Here is a 17,995-nt window from a genome sequence, read left to right as displayed (position 1 = left end):
GGTGAGAGATGCAAGGTGTCACCTGCCAAGTATCTTTGGGTTAAATCTTAATGTGGAGGGACTCAAACCACCAACCACTTCAACCAGTTACACAACTTTTGGGTGTGCAGGTTTTTTTTTTTTATTATTCCATACTTTTCTCCCTTTACATTTCAACAGTTCTATGACAAAATGTGACTTTTCTACATATAAACTGTAGTTTATGAAGCATAATATGTCAACTTAAAAATTCAAAAAAATGTATCTCTGACTTGCAACTATATTTTTTATTACTGATGAGTGATGTTTTTTTTTAAATTATTATTATTTTATTTTATTTTGGACTGACAGTTCAGCCCTCCGGTCACCTAGGGGCGCTGGTGGGGCAGAAGCTAAGTTTGTTTCTAACTTCTTTCCTCCCACTGTAACAACCAGGAAGCAGCAGTGTCTGTTTATGGTGAACAGCGTTTAGCTGTCAGTGTGTGATTCCGTGTTTGTGTGTATTTTGAAGGATGTCAAGTTCGGTGTAAGAGTCACAGGGAAGCCGCCGCAGACAGGCCGGGTGTTTAAAGAAAAAGAATGGCCGATGAAGCTCCTTTCCAGCTTTTACACAGCGAACTAGTACAGTACATTTATAAGTCAGGTGAAAATGCAGAGACGGTGAGAAACTGTTCGTTAGCACGAGTTCTCTCCTCGGTTGACACGGTTAGTGACTGATAGTGTTTCGTTTTCCCTGTTCCGCTTTCAGGAAAATGGAAGAAACATCACCAAACTGGAGAATATGGGATTCAGAGTCGGCCAAGGACTGATAGAAAGGTAACAAGCTAACTGCTGCTAGCCTACCTTCTTATAGAGATACAACCATATACGTTTTCTTAAAGGATTTAGTTAGTTGTAATCAAACAGTAAGCCAGCTCAGCAATGTACTTGGGATTCTTTCCTAATAAAATGGAAGATGTTGGACAGATACAAACTTGGGGATGAAGAAAATGTGGCATATCCCTTAGTGGTTAATGTTGGTTACAGAACTGCTTGTTTTTTTCTCTAGGTTGACTAAAGACACAGCGCGGTTCAAAGACGAGCTGGACGTCATGAAGTTCATCTGTAAAGATTTCTGGACCTGTGTGTTCAAGAAGCAAATCGACAACCTTCGCACCAACCACCAGGTCGCACTAAGCTCCCTCATTTCATTCATATATTTCCAATGCCGTCAGATATATGGATGCTTTTAATAAAGAAACAGCAGGACTGCCAACAGAAGAATTATATAGATGTAAACAAAATGCTGCTCTATTCTGCATGTGCTAATCAAGAAGCTACAGATCACAGCTACATTTCACATACCGGTAATAGAAAACATTGCAACATCTTGAGATGACTCTTTCTTCAGCTTTCAGTTTATACAGTGATGTTCTAACAGAGTTTCCCCTCTTTTCATTTTTTTATGTAAAAACATAATGCAACATTATCTATAGTGGGTTAAATACGACATCAGACGAATAACAAAATATAACTATTCGTCACCATGCCTTGTCTCCTGTGTTTCAGGGCATCTATGTGCTGCAGGACAACAGGTTCAGATTACTGAGTCACCTCTCTGCTGGAAAACAGTACCTGGAACAGGCCCCAAAGGTGGTTTTTTTCATGAGAGTGATCTGTTTGATGAGGCACAGAAACCAAGAGTTTAAATCGAGGCAATTGGACTCAAGATTAGACTCTCAGTCCTTGAGTCAAGTTGCCTCGGTTTAAACTCTTGGAAAGGATTATGACCTGGGTGAATGAGAGCATCCACACATACACAGAAACCTGTAGTAGCTTCAATACACGAAGCACTGTTGCTGCAGGTTGTTGATTTCCTCCTCTGGTTTCTTACATGCATATTATTATCATATTTTTAATTTCACCAAGTAACGTCTGTCAAAATACTACAGCTGTTTGTGTACCGTGTGCAGTTCAGTAACAGCCCTGTCTTGTTTCAGCTGTTGATGTGGATTTACATATGAAACGTGTTTCATCCACTAGCATAATGAGTGTAACAACATCTGACAAAGGTGTCTTTCTCCCTGCAGTATCTGGCCTTCACCTGCGGTCTGGTGAGGGGAGCCCTGTCCAACCTGGGAGTGAGAAGTATTGTGACTTCTGAGGTGTCCATCATGCCAGCATGTAAGATGCACATTATTTCATGCATTTTAATTGAATTTAGTGAAATAAAACACAGTGTAGAACGGCTCCTGACAGCGATGCTTATGCTGATGTGTTGATGAAGATTCTCAGTCATCCAGGTCATCATACGTAGAGAAGGTTGAAGCAAGGCCACCCACCCACCCAGACCCACCCACCCAGACCCACCCACTGAGGTCTGTAACCACATATAAACCATGTTTCCCCACCAAACAGTTAGAACTGATGAAGCTGCTTGGATGAGCAGCGAAACGTCTTCTAGAAAACTCTACAAGTCCAGACGCCTTGCTTCAACCTTCTCTACTTATGCTGATGTGTTTGGCTTTCTTCGCTGCCTTTTGTGGGCTATAGGACAAAGTCAGTCGGCCGATTTCCTGAATTTCCCCTTGTGGATCAATAAAGTATCTATCTGGCTGTATTGTCAGTTTACACAAGTCTGAATGTATATTGTGTTTCTGGTCTAACGACAGTTCACACTAGATGAATCCAACATGAAGCACATTGCATTTTGATGCAGTGCAGTTTGAACCTTGTTTCAGATTTGTTGACTATTTCCATCTTTGGATGCCCTGTTTTCTGTTAGGAATCCCATTGTAGCATGTTTTCTGAGATTTGTTTAAGTTATTTGTATAAGGATTATATACTGACACATGCTTACTCCTTCTCTTTGGATTGTGTTATATTTGTGTTTGCAGGTAAATTCCAGGTCATGATCCAGAAAATGTAGAGACTGTCAAAGACCACACACATTTTTTTTTTTAACATCTAAGGGAAATGCCAACGATCTTAACCAGTAAAATATGCACTACTTGTCTCTTTGGGGATTAATGTTGATGGTTGGCAAACAACACCCATAAAGTAAGTGTTTCTGCTGCATCCATTTATAATTATTATCAGTGTGCTAATATGTTTCAGTGTTTGAGAATAGTTACATAGTACTCTACCATTGTTTGTGTCTGACAAACTGTATGTGTGATTATCTTATGGAAGTTCTTCGCTGTCCCCTGGTGGTCTGAAGTTTTCTGCATAATATTTTTTTAAATGAATAAATAACACAAAGGGCAATAGGGTCCTTTATATGTGTATAGTCACAAGTAAACCAAATCAGTCTGGATGAAGGGAATGTGTAATTGTAAAAGCCATTATAGCCTTGAGGAATATAAAATGTGGTTTGATAGTAGACAATGGGACATTTGCCTGTGATCTCAGTGATCTCAACAGAATGCCCTTATTGTAGCAGCCCTGCAGACAGAAAGCCAAAACTAAAGCCTTTGTTTTATTTAACATGTTCTTTTTTTCTTTTTTTAAACACTAGCCTTAAGGGGTGTCACTGTCCACACACAAGTTTATGTTCATAATCTAATACAAAGTCTCAGATGTATACTTTCAAACACATGATATGATATGATATGATATGATATGATATGATATGATATGATATGATATGATATGAAAATTTAAAAAATAAACATGCTACAACATATTCTATCTTGTCTCTACTTTTTCAGGCTATTGGTGAGCTTCCGTAGCCCAGTTAGCCCCCTGATCTAGGATATATGTTTCCATCACATATGTATTATGTTTTTACACACACACACAATTACATATCAAAAAGTGTCATGTGCTTAAAAGGGAAAATTTCCATTTAAAATATTTGGATCATTGACTCTTTTTATATAGAAAATGATCAGGAGCGGTCCCAGAGCTGATCCATGGGGAACACCTTCAGATAGGAGGGATACCTCTGTATGTTCACATTAAACAACACTGTCCTTGCGTAGTCCTGCACTGTATGCCTGTAGCGTGCACATTGTCACATCCAGATTTATTTGTTGTAGATAAGTTATTAAAAAGAGCTGCACAATGTTCCAACAATTACCAATGAACCAACATGTTATTTGAAAGAGACATGGAAAAGAGTATGCTTTTTGAAGTAATATTGTATATTTAGGATATTTTCAGACCAAAAACAATGTCATGTATAATAGTTTGAATTAAAATTCACAGAACAGCACTGATGTTAGCATCAGTTAGCATGCACATAATAATTGATTTTACAGATAATATTCACCAATCTGTGAAAGCCATCAAGTTTCACTGTCAACAGCCAGTGCAGGCTGCATATTCACAGATCTCACAGGCATCAATGTGGGCAGCCACCACTCCTGGAAAAGAGGTAATTGTGAGTATGAAAGGATCAATTTAAATACACACATCAGCTGCAGCCAATAATCAGTGACCCGAGCTAACAGAAAATCACTGCTACACTTTTAAAAGGAAAAAAATAAATTAAAATGTCTCTCTACCTAGCCTGACCAGTGAGGCCCCAGCATCCTTTCTCAGACACAGTGGTCTGAAGTCCTCAGGTAGAGCTGGATGAGAACACAGAGCCGTAGCCTTAGCCTCCATCAGCCTGAGATCCTGCTCTGCTGAGGTGTCCTGTGCAGTCATCAGGGCTCCCAGTGCCTTCACAGAGTCCAGAGAGAGATGGAAGTTTCCCTCCTGTGAGCAATGACATGATGTTACCTAAATAGCTCAGGACTGAAATTTTTACTTCCAACCCACACTTGACTATATATTTTAATTACTCCTCTGTAGGCACAGTAGTGTTAAATGTTACTTATTCGATGTGGTAGTATGACATGCTTTACTAACTACATCTGACTGGATGTGTTCTTACCTTGACAACCACTGCACTGGACAGCTGGATCAACACCACAATGAAGACTGACACGCTGATGATGGTCTTCATCTTGCTGCTTTCAGTGTTTCTCCGAGTGTCACTTTGTACACAGCATTGCTTCAGTGTATTTATAGAAGGAACTGACTGCAAGCCAAGCCAGGTAGTTAATGATAAACAACAGGTACGTTTACAACAACAGCAGATTTATAGTGCCATAAAATCTGAACTGTGAAAAAAAATTAAAAAGAAATATGATGGTTATATTTTTTTGTTCTCACAGTGCTGATAAGCAGTGTACACATCATTACAGAGGCTTCAGATTATTAGCCAAAACATCTTCCACTCCTTTGACAGAGTTGTTACATAAGGTCAGGCATGTTCTCTGGACATGGGAACAGCTCTGGCCACAGCTGTCAGCTCCCTCAGCTTACAGCACCACATACTCCATCTGCTCCTGATACCCCTTTTTGCAAGTACACATTTGCTGAAGACACTGCAAAGCATGTGATTTTTTTCACTTATGTAGATGTGGAGGCTTGTTTGAAAGCTCATCAACATATAATTGACTTTACAGACATCACTAAAAGCAGTAGGATAATATGACATTTTATTGTGGCAGCCTTGTTGGACTCTAAACTACAAAGCTCTAAGCTTTGATGTAAAGGTAAGTAACATTAGTGTCATGAAAGACTGAACATAAAGATGGACTTCTATAACTATACTTCGTCATGTATGAACCACATCTCCTTTATCTTAATTACTATCAAATTACTATTACTATTTATTGACTGACAATATATATATATATATCCCTGTTTCATCTTGCTTGTCAACATCTCTCTCTCTCTCTCTCTTTCTCGCTCCTTCATCCTCTCTGTCCTGTCTACCTCTTCTTCTCCTCCTCTACCCGGCAGCAGGAAGTTTGTTCTTATGAGTTCTTATGGGTTCTGCTCAAGGTTTCTTCCTGTTAAAAGGGGGTTTTTCTTGCCACTGTTGCTCTTAAGAGGGTTCAGGCTCTGGGTCTCTGTGAAGCGCTTTGAGACTGATTGTAAAATGTGCTATATAAATAGAGTTCAATTTGTGAAAAAAAAAGTTACCTCAAAAACATTTTCTCAGAAATGGTTTGTGGCTTGTTAGCTAGTTTTAATCATGTTGATCTTCAAATGCTCACATATATATACATATATATATATCACAACCCATCACGCTCATATCACCATACAGGGAGATAGTGAGAAGTGCAGTAGAAGCCAGATTCAACAGGCACAATGCAAAGGGCAACCAGTTCTGACTGTCAACTTGTCACATACAGGGAATAAGTTCCCAGAAAGGTTGTACAAAGAGCATGGTAGTTGTAAGGATGTGTGGTGGATGCCATGCACGCAGCACTTTCAGCCAAATGAGTAGAGTTTGATTTTGTTGAGTGGCCCCTTCTTAAGGCCACTATTTTATTGTTGGTTACTTTTGCATTTCCTTGCTGTTTTCTAGCGCCTTCAATTGCAAATTATTCCAATGCACCATCTATTCAGAACTCCATAGAAGCCATTGTACTCTACATAAACCCTAGGACACACCTTTCAGTTCTGTTCTTATACGCATGTAACAATGTCATGTTTTTAGGGTTCTTTAGTTGTTCAGTGTTTACCAATATATAATAATCTTGCATGACACCTAAATACTTCATGATTGGACGAGTCATTTAAAAAAATAATAACCAGTATTTTCATGTATTTTATTTATTTCCTCATAATTTATTGTTTATCGATAAACATTTACATACTTGTAACTGAATTATGAAAACAATGACCACTTTCATTTCATTCAAACGTGTTTTTCTTCTTTTAGGTCACAGTATAGGCACTTATAGCAGTTAGAAAGGGACATTGCCCCCTCACTGTCCATGACCTAAACTTGGCAAACATTTATAAAGCAGTATCACTGCTATCATTTTCTTTCTTATGCCTCTCAAAGACTGATTTGACTAAATGGTCTTGAGCACAAATAAATAATATTAAGAGATTAATGATATTGAATGCAGCAAGAGAAACTCCCATGATTCCGTCCACACATCACAATGACCATTCAGCCACTACCTGCCATGTGTTCTCGGTGTCAAGTTTCCCACCACTCACCCCTTTGATACAACCCCCACTTACAGTGACAGACTTGCTCTAAGTTGAATTGCAGCTTTTATGAAGTAAAATATGGTCTGCTGGCTATCCTCAGCACCTTGTATGTGTTGAGTCCTGGGGAGTCAAATCCAGGTGATAGACCTTTCTTGTTGAAGAGGTAAAAGTTAAAAAGTTGCCTGTCCTGTGCCTCCAGGGAAACTAAGGCGTTGTTAACCTTCATCTTACAAGGATACGGGCTATCAAACACCACCCTGAACACCCTGTTCTGCAGGTAATCCAGCCTAATAGTTCGGTACTTGGATGGCACAGTTTTGTCCACCTGTGGTCCAAACTGTTGCATGACAAGCACCCCATCAGATTCTACCTTAATCTCATAGAAAGTCATGTTCCTGTAAGTAAAAAAGCCCAAATATGGAGCTGGATCAGGTGGTGCTCTGAGAGTTCGTCGAGTGTCCCTGTAGGCATTTTCTACTGCAGGGATGAGATAGCTAAAGGCCTGTCTCACAAGGTCCTTATCAGCAGGCCGAACCCCAGCCATCAGGATCACCAGTCCTAGCTTAAGTCGTGGCACCAGTGAAAGGGTGGCTGCAAATCCATCCAGGTCGCCATCCTTCCTCAACACATCATACCCAAACTGCTCATTGATCTCCCATGGGGTACCGGTGGAGTTAGCAAAGTAGCTGCTGTGGCATCGAAAAACTGGGGTCAGCATGGTGTTGAGGGTGTCCTGGCGGAGCAAGGTATCACTATAGACACCCAGCAGAGCCATCATAAGTTTGGCCATGTCAGCTGCTGTGGAATACATCTGACCTGCAGGCCGGTACCAGCCGAGGTTGTAAAGCGGAGCTGGCTGACCATTGCTGTACACACCCACAGCCATCTGCCTCTGGATGGCTGGAGTAAAGTTAAAACCAGTGTCCTCCATGCTGAGCCGCTCCAGAATGTTGTCTGAAACCCAGGTCTCAAAGTCTGAGCCAGTTAATTTCTGGCTCAAAACATTGGCCAACAAAGAAAATGCAACATTGCTGTAGTGGCATCTGTGGGAAAAAACAACAATGATGTCAGAGGGAACAAGTTAAGACTCCTCTTTCCTTTTATATAAATGTACAGTTTATCGAAAGGTCATTAGATAGAGTAACACAGAAAGGAAAAAGAGTCTTACTTGGTCCCTGGATCTGCCACAAGGACATCATCTTGTAACAAATTAAGGGCAGCCTCGGTGTCTCCACTCCAAAGAAGATTAGTTGACCTTAATCTTCTGGGCAATCCTGTAAAAATATTTAGAGAGTAAAACTGACAACTAAATCTATAGGCTTGTTCCACTTCACTTGTACGCATACAAACTTACTTACCTTTCTCTTGACATGTATTTTTATTAAGATAAATTAAAATAGTGTGGGTAATTCATATTTTCTTTGCAGATTCTTCAAACAAGCAGGAAGAAGTGTATACTAATATGAGTTTATCCTAACAGCCAGATTAACCAAAACTGGCTGCTATATGGATACACTGTAAAAGCTCACTCATTAGAGCCCAACTCATATCCGTCTGCCAGTGGCCCATCACATGTCTATGATTAAGCTACATGTTGGTTGATATAAAAGCTTCATTTTTACAGCACATAATGCTAAGAAATATCAACATTGGCACCAAAAAATCCATTATCAGTGAGGTACTACTCAAACAATCTGTTGAGACAAAATGTCTGCTGACTTAACACATTTATAATGAGTTGGGTACCAAGCACGGCAACAGACTGCAGATAATGCCCACAACCGGCAGGGCTTCCTCCTCTCTTAATCCTCCTTTTTACCTAAGAGCTGATTACTTGTATTTCTGGACACAGTGTAAATATAGCTCCTCACTCTGCTCCCTTTAGCCCAGGTTAGCTAAGGTGAAGTAGTGGGTGACAGAGATGTGGTAACAGGTGTGTAGGTGTGCAGACCTACATTTTGGGCAGTGTCCTGTCTTGACACAGTGAGCTCCTTAGCTGTGATGTAAATCAGTGATAGGAAGTGCAACCAGCTGCAATTTCCAACTGCAGCCTAAAGCGGAGGAATTACCTTGCTCACAAGAGCATGAACAATGAAGTGGAAAACAAACCGGGGCTTTAAGTTGGCCAGATTTACAAATAGGCTAAGGAGCTTGGAGTTGCTGCTCCTCTGCATTAAGAGGAGCTGGTTAAGGGTGATGCACCCTGGGCACCTCCATGGTGAGTTGTCTAACCGGTCAGGTCCTGGGGCAGACCCAGGATATGGTGGAGAGATTATGTCTCTCTTGACTGGCCTGGGGAACCCCTAGGTATCCTCCAAAAGGATCTGGGAGGAGGTGGCTAGGAGGGGGGAAGGCTGAGGCTTTCCTGCTGAAGTTGCTGTATGGCAAAGTACTTGGTGGGTATGCTAGCAACACCAGAACAGACCAGCATGATGCTAATCAATACAGTTTCTTTCTACTCTAATAAAACAGTGTTTCTTTGTTTGGATTTTGTTTAAACTTAACCCATACATAATGTTAAAGCCAGTTCACAGGTTATTACAGGCCAACATTCCTATATAATTATGATCCATTTCTTCAAATTTGTCCCTCAGAAACCTTTAAATAGTAAGCAAAACATATTTCACGCCTATATTTCTAGGTATTCCTGCAGATCAATGTGCAATAGCCATGCAGTTGATTGACGGACCAACACAAAAACAGTTATGATGTTTAAATACATGGTTACCAGAGAGTTGGCTGGCCATCCTGCGCAGGGTGATTGCAGGTGATTGGCTACCGAGGGTCCTGACAGTTGAGGATGTTTGCCCTCTACTACTCCCCAGTGGATTCTTAATGGAGAAGTTGGCTGTGTACTTCTCTAGAGGGTCATCCAGAGAGTCCACCAGACCATCCTCCCACAGTTTGTAAAGCATCAGCGTGGGGAAGATCTTTGACACGCTCGCAATTCTGCAATCACAGTGATTAAAGTGAGCACATGTACATTGTGGTTGATTAAATAAATAAATCCTGCTTTAATGAAGCATCACATTGCCAGGTTTAAGCACTTAATATAGTGAATGGTTCAATCTAATCAGTCTCAAACTGAATGAGGTTACTTAATACAATGAATGTCTAATCCTAACTCCTATCCCTACTGTTAACTATAAGCTTAGGATGTAATGAAATTTGTTTTAGAAGAATTAGACTGCTAGTTACATCGTATGTGGTAATGGTTATTGTCCAGGTGCAACTGCTAATATGGACTATCAGAGCAGCTTTCAGGACTGATAAATATTAGTAGCTATTTGGCATTCAGATAAATCCCACTTCCCCTTTTGCATATCTCTGTCATATTTCATGTTAATCTTATCCCCACTTTTTTTATAACAATAAATCTTACCTGTACACTGTGTACTCATTGGGTGCTGGTGAGAAGGGGTCGCTTACGTTCTTCTTACCAAAGTTTCCATTCCACAGTACAGTGTTATTTAAAACCACAATGGCTGATATTGCTGGGAGCTTGGTGCTGTGGATGCTCATCCTTAGAAGTACATCAATCTGTTTGGAAACATTAATTAAAGTTACTATATGATAAGATTGTATCCATTTAATAATTATCTGAACAGCATTACCTTTTCCAAGGCCACTCTCAGTGATGTGATGGGATGTGCAAGGGGGACAGGCTCAGGGAAGCGAGGGCACATCTCCTCTGTGGTCTCTGTTTTTTGGACTGCTTCTGTGGCCAAAACATGAACAGTGTGACTAAAACATGTAAATGTAACTTACCTTTTGTGTCTGTCATGAACTGTAAGGCTATTTTATAATATAACAGTTACATAAATTGCAGTGTTCTTTGTTTGTTCAAATTAAACTGCAATCTTGCAATATGTATCTTATTTTCATCTTATAAATAATTCTAATAATGCTATTGAAAAAAGTAGTTTTTTGTTTTTTGAGTTGTGAGACAACATTGTATTGTATCATTGCTTGTGGTGTGCTAAAACTATGTATATATATATATAACTTATAGCCATGGAGTTGACAATAAATATTCATCAGCATGTCCACAGTAGCCATAAAACATTATAGCCTTATAGTTATAATTATTCAAACTGGCTTTTATTCTCCCAGGGCTCAAAATTTGGAAAGCTGTTTGATTCATTTATCATGTGACTGTTTGACACAGCTAAACCGCATCCATGTATTTAATTATTTGGATCTTTCATAAAATGTATATTAAGTGCAAACCATGAACCATTTTTTTCTGACTACATTTTAAAAAGCCAGATTACAATTGTTCACATACAATATACAGCATGTATAATGTCATTCTATCCAGAAAAATGCAGGACTGCTCAGCTCCGCCCCCCTGTCACTCAGCAGGAGTTAAAGTCTGTTTCAAAGGGGATGCTAATCCTGATGCAACTATTTCTAGCTTTGTGTAATCCTCCTGCAGCTCCTACAAACAATTATACCAACGAAGGTCCAAACAGTCAAAAGTTAGAAAGTATTGTACATCTTCTGCATTATAACAAAGTTTCTGTCTGAGTGTGATTCTTACCTGTTTTCAGCTTTGGCATCCTGTACTGCCATATGAAGCAGCAGGTCATGACCACAGAGAGCAGGAAGAAGACAACCATGCCCAGCATAGTCCATTTCACCTTCATCCTGCTGACTGGTCCTTATGGACAATAAACAAAGTCTAGAAAAAATTTTAAACAATTATAATTTAACACAATCCTTGACTGATGCTTTCTTCTTCTGTTAATTTGTTACATACTAATATTTAGATGATAGATAGATGAGCTATCTTACCAAAACAAGCCTTGTTCAGATGGTTATCTGTTGGTTACCCTGTTATCTTCATCCTCTGCAAAAATCTACAATTTCCCCATTGGAGAAACCAGCAGGACCGCATGGACTTAGCCCTACTGCTCCTGTGCATTTACTGGCCACCGTCTACTACCTAAATGCACATAATCCTGGCTCCAGATGAAGAGCTGAACCTATTCCCACTCAATGACATCATAATCTGCTGCGAGATTCCGTTTCACAGTCAAATGTAAGGAGGGCTGTAGAATGGAAACCTGCTAAGCACTCACGCTCTCAGCAATCAAATCATCTCATTCTGTGGGGTTAATTCCACACACTCATCCATCACTGAATGCTTTTCATCAAAAGGAGGGGGAGGGTTAAGAGTAATATGGAAAATAATCAAGATCTGAATGTTCACAATTCATATGTTTGCATACAGAGAAGGGCAAACAAGAAAGAAAATGGAAACAATTTCATCAGAATTCTACTCATAGCTATGTGAATTGTGTATTTTGCAGAAGTTCACCAGGCCTCAAAAAAGCTGTGCACTCCCCTATTTGGCCAGTGGGGGGAACACTTGAACCTAGATAAACACCTTGCAGGTTCTCCACAACACTTGAACCTAAATAAACCTAATAAACCTAAATCTAAATAAACACCTAGCAGGTTCTTCACAGTACTACTACCAATAAGAATAATGTAACGAAGACAAAAGAGCTGGTGGTGGACTTCAGAAAGCACCACCACTCCAGTATTCCTAACAACACGTCTCACCCTCTGCATGACACACTGCTGTCCTACAGGGGCACATTCAGCGGTAGACAGAGACTACCGAGGAGCAGCACAGAACGCCACAGGAGGTCCTTCCTGCCAGTGGCCATCAGACTGTATAACTCCAACCCTTTCTGTAGGGAGAAGAGCTAGATGGTCATGTCGTGTACCAATGCCATTCCCTCCACTGGTCTATATTTGTATCCATGCAACGTATATTGTGCTCAGTCATACTGCTTGCTGTACTTCTGATTTGGATTTTTAGTGACACTTATTTCTTGTACTTAATTGTATTTAATGTACCTTGATACCTCTGAAATTTCCCTCGGGATTAATAACGTTTTATCTTATCTTGTTAACAGAGCATGCAATATATTATAAAAGGGTGTATTTATGCATTTGTTTGTTTATTTAGGACTATGTTCAAAAAAGAAAAAGAAAAAAAATGTAAACTTTTAGTTATTTAGTTAAAGTTACAATTGAGTCACAGTTCCAACAGGTCGGGCATGGCTCCTTTTGCATTTGACTTTCCCTCTTACACTCTTACATGTACACCCAGTCTTAATTAACAACAATGACCAGCACGATAAATAAAGCCATTTTTTTAATACTGCTTCAGTGACAGTATCAAATTGGCCATTTTTAGATGGATAATCTATCATTTATCGTAAAACTTTAAATAATAGCCCGGGCCTTTATTTGCCTAAATCACAAAATAGTTGGGACAGGCGGCTATTTGGGGCCTTTAATTATTCTGGCGAAATAGCCATCCAGAACTAGCTGAAAAGTTGTCCACGTATCAGCGTATCTTCAGCATGCATTGACTAATTTCAGCCATTCAACTACCAAAATGTTCATTTCACAGAGGACATTCCGGGTGAACTTCAAGTTTTTTCAAAAAATTATAGTTTTTCAAATATTAAGCAATTTCGGTGTCATTTTTAACATGGGAGTCTATGAGAGAGCCCTTCAATGAGGGTCATCTGCCAAATGTATCTCCTCCTACAAATTTCAAGCTACAGACTCCATTTTAGTCTTAAAACGCTCATTAGATGCTGCTCTATCAAACTTGTATTCAGAATTTTCTAATTCCGAATCGTTTCCGCAAGCCAGGCTCTCAAAGTTGGAGTGGTTTTTGAGGTCTCCTCTGCTGTTACCATGGTGACAGGCTGACACACAGAGGCATACACAGAGGCATACAAAGCTCTGAATTGCTCTGATTCTCCAGCAATTCAGAGCAATCCTTCACATCAGCATTCAAAGCAATGCTTCAGCTGCAGCAATCAAATTGCATTTTCTTCAGGAAATGCCCTTTTGTAATTATATTTGCTCCTTACCTTATGAGAAAATCAGACTGGCTTATAATTGAGGCCGGCCTTTATGTATCCAAATCCATAATAGGACCAGGCCTGTAAACGGGACTGGCGTCAGTTTTGGACTCGGCTATTATTTGAAGTTTTACGGTATATGATACTGTCAGTCAATGTTTCATTTCCTCTTTAAGCTGTGGAAGGATACCCTGACCTGTTGCATGTAGACATGTAAAGTGATGAATTCTTAAGTAGAAATGAATGCACAGAGTCCAATGTTAGGTAAGAATTAGTGTCACTGTTGTTTAGCATGCAATCAGATTCTTAGTCCTTTCAACAAGACCCTACAAAGAACCTATGCCCTAGTGGTGGAGCTCATGTGATATTTTGCTGTTGTCTTCTACCTGTCAAACAACAGTAACATCCTTATCATCATGATAGTTAATATCAGCCCTGACAGTAATCTGAGTCATTTCTACACAAGGCTCATCTGTGGTCTCCTCTGGTCCTGGCTGGTGTGTGTGCTGACCTTTTGCCTGAGGGAAGTGGAATCCATCCAGTGGTGCATACTCTATTCTGCAGAGACTGTCCTCACTGTCACTGTTGTAACCAGAATTAATAACACCAATGTGGTTTTGACCAGGCCAGGGCTCCTGTGATTGCATGCTGGTCTTGTGAGGTGTCGTGTGAACGTCTGTTTGAACTGCCTTATCCATCTTCCATACACTGACAGATCCCTCCTCATCCTCCACCTCGCACAGTTCCACCTTACGGAAAGTGTGACGCGCATAGAGACCAATGCAGAACATCTCCACTATTACACTGTAGTGATAGATCACTAAAGGTAGGACAGAGAACAGAAGGTATTGGTTAGAATTTTCTTTCTGTACCTTTATATTACCCTGTGGCGTTATATTCAGCAATTTTATCAGCATTTTCTTATACTTATATACACTTTTTTCCTCACCCCATCTGAGACTAACATTACAGTTTTCATCCCACTGAAGAGGTCAGTAAATGACTCTCCAGGGAGTCTTTGTTAGGTATTTATTGTTGTAGGGTTTTACATAGTAAGATCTTGATCGTTGACCAGGTAGTTCTTGACAGTAAGTAACAACACGTCTTGCTAAGACTTTCACATTCATCATGCTTAAGCAATATCATGAGGGAATACAGTACTTCAACACTTAAGGTTCCATTGCTATTATGTTTACACCCACTTGGCTTCTAGAGTAAATTACACATTACTATTATCAGGATGTCCAAATCTCTGAAAAGCCTCCACTTGATGCTGCAGAGATAGTGCTGACTGACAATAGGATGATAAGATCCTTTATTAGTTCCACAGTGGGGGAATTTGCAAATAAAGAAGCTTTGAACCTGCACTGGCATGCCCCTAGTAGACAAGCTCCATGCAGAATGCCTTGCTCATGACGATATGTGTCCAATGACTTACTCTGGGACCTGGTAAGGACAGAGAATGGAGGTGTACAGGGGATAACCTCCAGAGCACCCATGGTTTCTAGGATGCCACTCTGGAGACCACACAGCACCAACACCATGATGATGCAGATGAACTTGGCTCTGAGTCCATAGCCATGTAAAGCACTCTTGGTAGCTTTGTAAAACAAAAGGTGACCATAAAAAGACACAAAGGTCGACACGCCTATGATACCATTCACATAGAGGTTAGGGTTGACTGAATCCACCTGGGGGACACAAAGATGATGGTTACTCATGCAATTCTTCAACTTGGCTGGCTGTAAACCAACATCAAACTGCTTAATTGGTTGTAAAATCCTTGTTTAGCATATACAAGCAAAGAGGTGTAGCACAAGTAGAGTTGAGATGACAGTCACAGATGGAGCCTACAAAGGCCATGGGGGAACCTACAGTTTTGACACTGCCTCATTTCACAGCACAAGAGATTTTCTCCTGCCTTGTACACAAACAAAGACTAGGGCTTAGCTAAGGCCAGTCACATTTCATTCATTAAACACAGATTGTGACTCACATCACCATAGTCATACTGTTCATCTGTCCACAGGACCAGAGTAACGAAGAATAAAATGCTCCGAACAACAGAGAGCTGCAACACAGCAGCCATCATCCAACTGTGGCTGCTGCTTCACACAAGAGAGACAAAACATGTTAGCAGCATGTTAGTGTATCTACATAATACACTCATTTAAAAGTTTATACCCCATTTTTTTTTCGTAAAAATGTGATAAAAATCCTCTGATTGTAGTGGGTTTTAGTATAAGTTAAATACAACCTCAGGTGAACTTTCACTGTGCTATTTTTATTTAGCAAAAATAAAGTCCAAAAAGGGGAAAAAAACATGTTTTGGCAGTTTGCTGCTCTGGAGCAGAAATAATAAAAAAAAAAGATGTAAAATTATAATAACAAACCTAAGAGCTACATGTCAGAGCCTACAGCATGCTCAATGGTAATTTGACAGCACAATTAGAGGAAGACTGAATAAGTACAGTTTGTTTGAAGGGTTACCAGAACAAAACCAAACACAGCATTTTGGCAGAAACACTGTCAAGCACGGTGGTGGAGGACTGATGACTTGAATTTGTTTTGCAGCTACAGGATCTAGACACCTTGTAGTCATTGAGTGGACCATGAACTCCTCTGTATACCGGAGTGTTCTAGAGACACATGTGAGTCAATCTGTCTGACAGTTAAAGTTTGGTCCTGGGACATACACCAGGACAATAATCCAAAACACAGCAGCAAATCTACATCAGAATGACTGAAAAATAAAAAAAAATTAAAAATACAGGTTTTAAAATGGTCTAATCAAACTTCAGACCTCAACCCAACTAAAATACTCTGCTGGGACCTTAAGAGGTCTGTGCATAGGTGAATGTCCAAAAACTTCAATGAACTGAATCAATGTTGTGAAGGAATGGACCGACATTCCTCCATAATGATGTAAGAGAGAAAATTGATATATTGTTGGACATCTGAGGTTGTATTTACCTAATACATAGACCCACTACAGTCCGATGATCATTGTGTTTTTAAAGAAAAAACTGAAAAATAAAATTAATTAATTAGCTTTTTAACATGAGTGTATGCTGAATCTGTCGTACAGGACTTGTCCTATCAATTGTACAATGAAAAAAAACAACCCACCCCAGCTGCCCCTACTGCAGCACATGTACATGCACATGTGTACCTGTTGATTGACACCATTGGAAGACAGCAGCAGCAACAGCAGGGGAATGGATCTGGAGACACCTGCTGCCCAGACAAAGCAGCCAGCATACAAGCTTTCCCTCCAAAGAAGTCTGTGATCAGCTGCATAAATTTCAGCAGTGTGATAGAGTGATACCTGCACACACAGACAGAGAGGATAAGCACTGCAGTGGGAATGTGATGTGATTATAGAGGCACCTTTTACATGTCAAGACCTGCTTACTCACAGTGAAGCAATGAAATTACACAGTGAGGACGAGCGTGGAACATACAGTGCTATGAGAGATGTCAAGGCAAATACCTGAAAAAAAGATGTAGTTGTAAAAGTTGTCAAAGGAAAGAGGTCCATGTGAATAAGGAGGCTGATTTTACCGGGTACATTCCTAATATCCACAGGTAGAGGCGTTTACGTCTGGATGAGGTAAAGTGACGCAAGAAGAAGCCCACCTCCTCCAGGAACACCGCCAGTAAAATGACAGCCAGGCCCGCCGGGATAAGGAAGAGCCACAGCTCATTTTTAATGGCTGACAAAGAGTCACAGAACCCTGCTGCATTATCACTACAGAGTTAATAGCAACATTCATAAATATTATAAATATATATATATATATTTAAAGATCCCACTATTTGCTTTACATATCAAATAAAAAGGCAGGGACATGAATAATTTCTGATGAGGTTAATATTATGGAAAGCTTTACTCACCGCTAAAAATCTCAGATGACAGAGGGATCTCAGCCCCAATCCAGCTACAGTTGGCTGCTCGCCTCATTTTTTTTGTACACTACTCCCCTCTTTGTTTTAAACAGATACATAAGTAGCAAATCCAGCTACTGAATCGAAGTCATGTTTCGCTGTGTAACACACCAAGTTAAGCTGTTCAGTGATGAGGTTTAGGAAAGGTTTGCAGGCCTTTCTGCTGTTGCTCCCACATTGAC

At 40.1% G+C, this 17,995-nt stretch overlaps 4 protein-coding genes across 4 annotated transcripts; 1 reads left to right on the top strand and 3 right to left on the bottom strand.

The window, feature by feature from the left end:
- Window positions 1-405: 405 nt before the first annotated feature.
- Window positions 406-3,643, top strand: trappc6b (trafficking protein particle complex subunit 6B). The gene is made up of 6 exons (XM_028410994.1): window positions 406-639; window positions 728-795; window positions 1,028-1,145; window positions 1,528-1,611; window positions 2,049-2,142; window positions 2,856-3,643. Exons 1-6 carry the CDS (start codon window positions 559-561, stop codon window positions 2,885-2,887), a joined length of 477 nt encoding a protein of 158 aa, XP_028266795.1. The 5' UTR covers window positions 406-558; the 3' UTR covers window positions 2,888-3,643.
- On the bottom strand, window positions 3,571-4,934 carry LOC114439188 (guanylin-like). The gene is made up of 3 exons (XM_028410995.1): window positions 4,841-4,934; window positions 4,467-4,662; window positions 3,571-4,325 (listed from the first exon to the last, which is right to left on the bottom strand). The coding sequence occupies exons 1-3, from the start codon at window positions 4,910-4,912 to the stop codon at window positions 4,261-4,263; spliced, it is 333 nt and encodes a 110-aa protein (XP_028266796.1). The 5' UTR covers window positions 4,913-4,934; the 3' UTR covers window positions 3,571-4,260.
- Window positions 4,935-6,706: 1,772 nt separating this feature from the next.
- LOC114438824 (putative beta-lactamase-like 1) lies at window positions 6,707-12,505 on the bottom strand. The gene is made up of 7 exons (XM_028410412.1): window positions 11,767-12,505; window positions 11,513-11,653; window positions 10,584-10,687; window positions 10,352-10,509; window positions 9,698-9,918; window positions 8,138-8,243; window positions 6,707-8,012 (listed from the first exon to the last, which is right to left on the bottom strand). Exons 2-7 carry the CDS (start codon window positions 11,616-11,618, stop codon window positions 7,034-7,036), a joined length of 1,674 nt encoding a protein of 557 aa, XP_028266213.1. The 5' UTR covers window positions 11,619-11,653; window positions 11,767-12,505; the 3' UTR covers window positions 6,707-7,033.
- A 1,347-nt stretch (window positions 12,506-13,852) lies between these two features.
- On the bottom strand, window positions 13,853-17,995 carry LOC114438837 (organic solute transporter subunit alpha). Its single transcript, XM_028410438.1, has 7 exons — window positions 17,763-17,995; window positions 17,430-17,581; window positions 17,285-17,358; window positions 17,038-17,193; window positions 15,862-15,973; window positions 15,304-15,556; window positions 13,853-14,685 (listed from the first exon to the last, which is right to left on the bottom strand). Exons 1-7 carry the CDS (start codon window positions 17,827-17,829, stop codon window positions 14,255-14,257), a joined length of 1,245 nt encoding a protein of 414 aa, XP_028266239.1. The 5' UTR covers window positions 17,830-17,995; the 3' UTR covers window positions 13,853-14,254.

This window comes from Parambassis ranga, chromosome 7 (genome assembly GCF_900634625.1).
Source record: "Parambassis ranga chromosome 7, fParRan2.1, whole genome shotgun sequence".
Taxonomy (NCBI): domain Eukaryota; kingdom Metazoa; phylum Chordata; class Actinopteri; family Ambassidae; genus Parambassis; species Parambassis ranga.
Note: the sequence above shows the minus strand (reverse complement) of the source record. Positions and strands in the feature narration are given on the sequence as shown.

What these genes read in the sequence shown, in the direction of transcription:
- trappc6b (XM_028410994.1), top strand. Translation starts at nt 559, where the DNA reads ATGGCCGATGAAGCTCCTTTCCAGCTTTTACACAGCGAACTAGTACAG. An exon ending in ACCTGGAACAGGCCCCAAAG is followed by an intron (nt 1,612 to 2,048) that starts GTGGTTTTTTTC and finishes TTCTCCCTGCAG; the next exon opens with TATCTGGCCTTCACCTGCGG. An exon ending in GGTGTCCATCATGCCAGCAT is followed by an intron (nt 2,143 to 2,855) that starts GTAAGATGCACA and finishes TTGTGTTTGCAG; the next exon opens with GTAAATTCCAGGTCATGATC.
- LOC114438824 (XM_028410412.1), bottom strand. Translation starts at nt 11,618, where the DNA reads ATGAAGGTGAAATGGACTATGCTGGGCATGGTTGTCTTCTTCCTGCTC. An exon ending in GATGGCCAGCCAACTCTCTG is followed by an intron (nt 8,244 to 9,697) that starts GTAACCATGTAT and finishes ATATTTTTACAG; the next exon opens with GATTGCCCAGAAGATTAAGG. An exon ending in GTGGCAGATCCAGGGACCAA is followed by an intron (nt 8,013 to 8,137) that starts GTAAGACTCTTT and finishes TTTTTCCCACAG; the next exon opens with ATGCCACTACAGCAATGTTG.
- LOC114438837 (XM_028410438.1), bottom strand. Translation starts at nt 17,829, where the DNA reads ATGAGGCGAGCAGCCAACTGTAGCTGGATTGGGGCTGAGATCCCTCTG. An exon ending in GGATATTAGGAATGTACCCG is followed by an intron (nt 17,359 to 17,429) that starts GTAAAATCAGCC and finishes TCTTTTTTTCAG; the next exon opens with GTATTTGCCTTGACATCTCT. An exon ending in TGTCCTTACCAGGTCCCAGA is followed by an intron (nt 14,686 to 15,303) that starts GTAAGTCATTGG and finishes TCCTACCTTTAG; the next exon opens with TGATCTATCACTACAGTGTA.
- LOC114439188 (XM_028410995.1), bottom strand. Translation starts at nt 4,912, where the DNA reads ATGAAGACCATCATCAGCGTGTCAGTCTTCATTGTGGTGTTGATCCAG. An exon ending in CCAGTGCAGTGGTTGTCAAG is followed by an intron (nt 4,663 to 4,840) that starts GTAAGAACACAT and finishes CATTGCTCACAG; the next exon opens with GAGGGAAACTTCCATCTCTC. An exon ending in GGCCTCACTGGTCAGGCTAG is followed by an intron (nt 4,326 to 4,466) that starts GTAGAGAGACAT and finishes CCTCTTTTCCAG; the next exon opens with GAGTGGTGGCTGCCCACATT.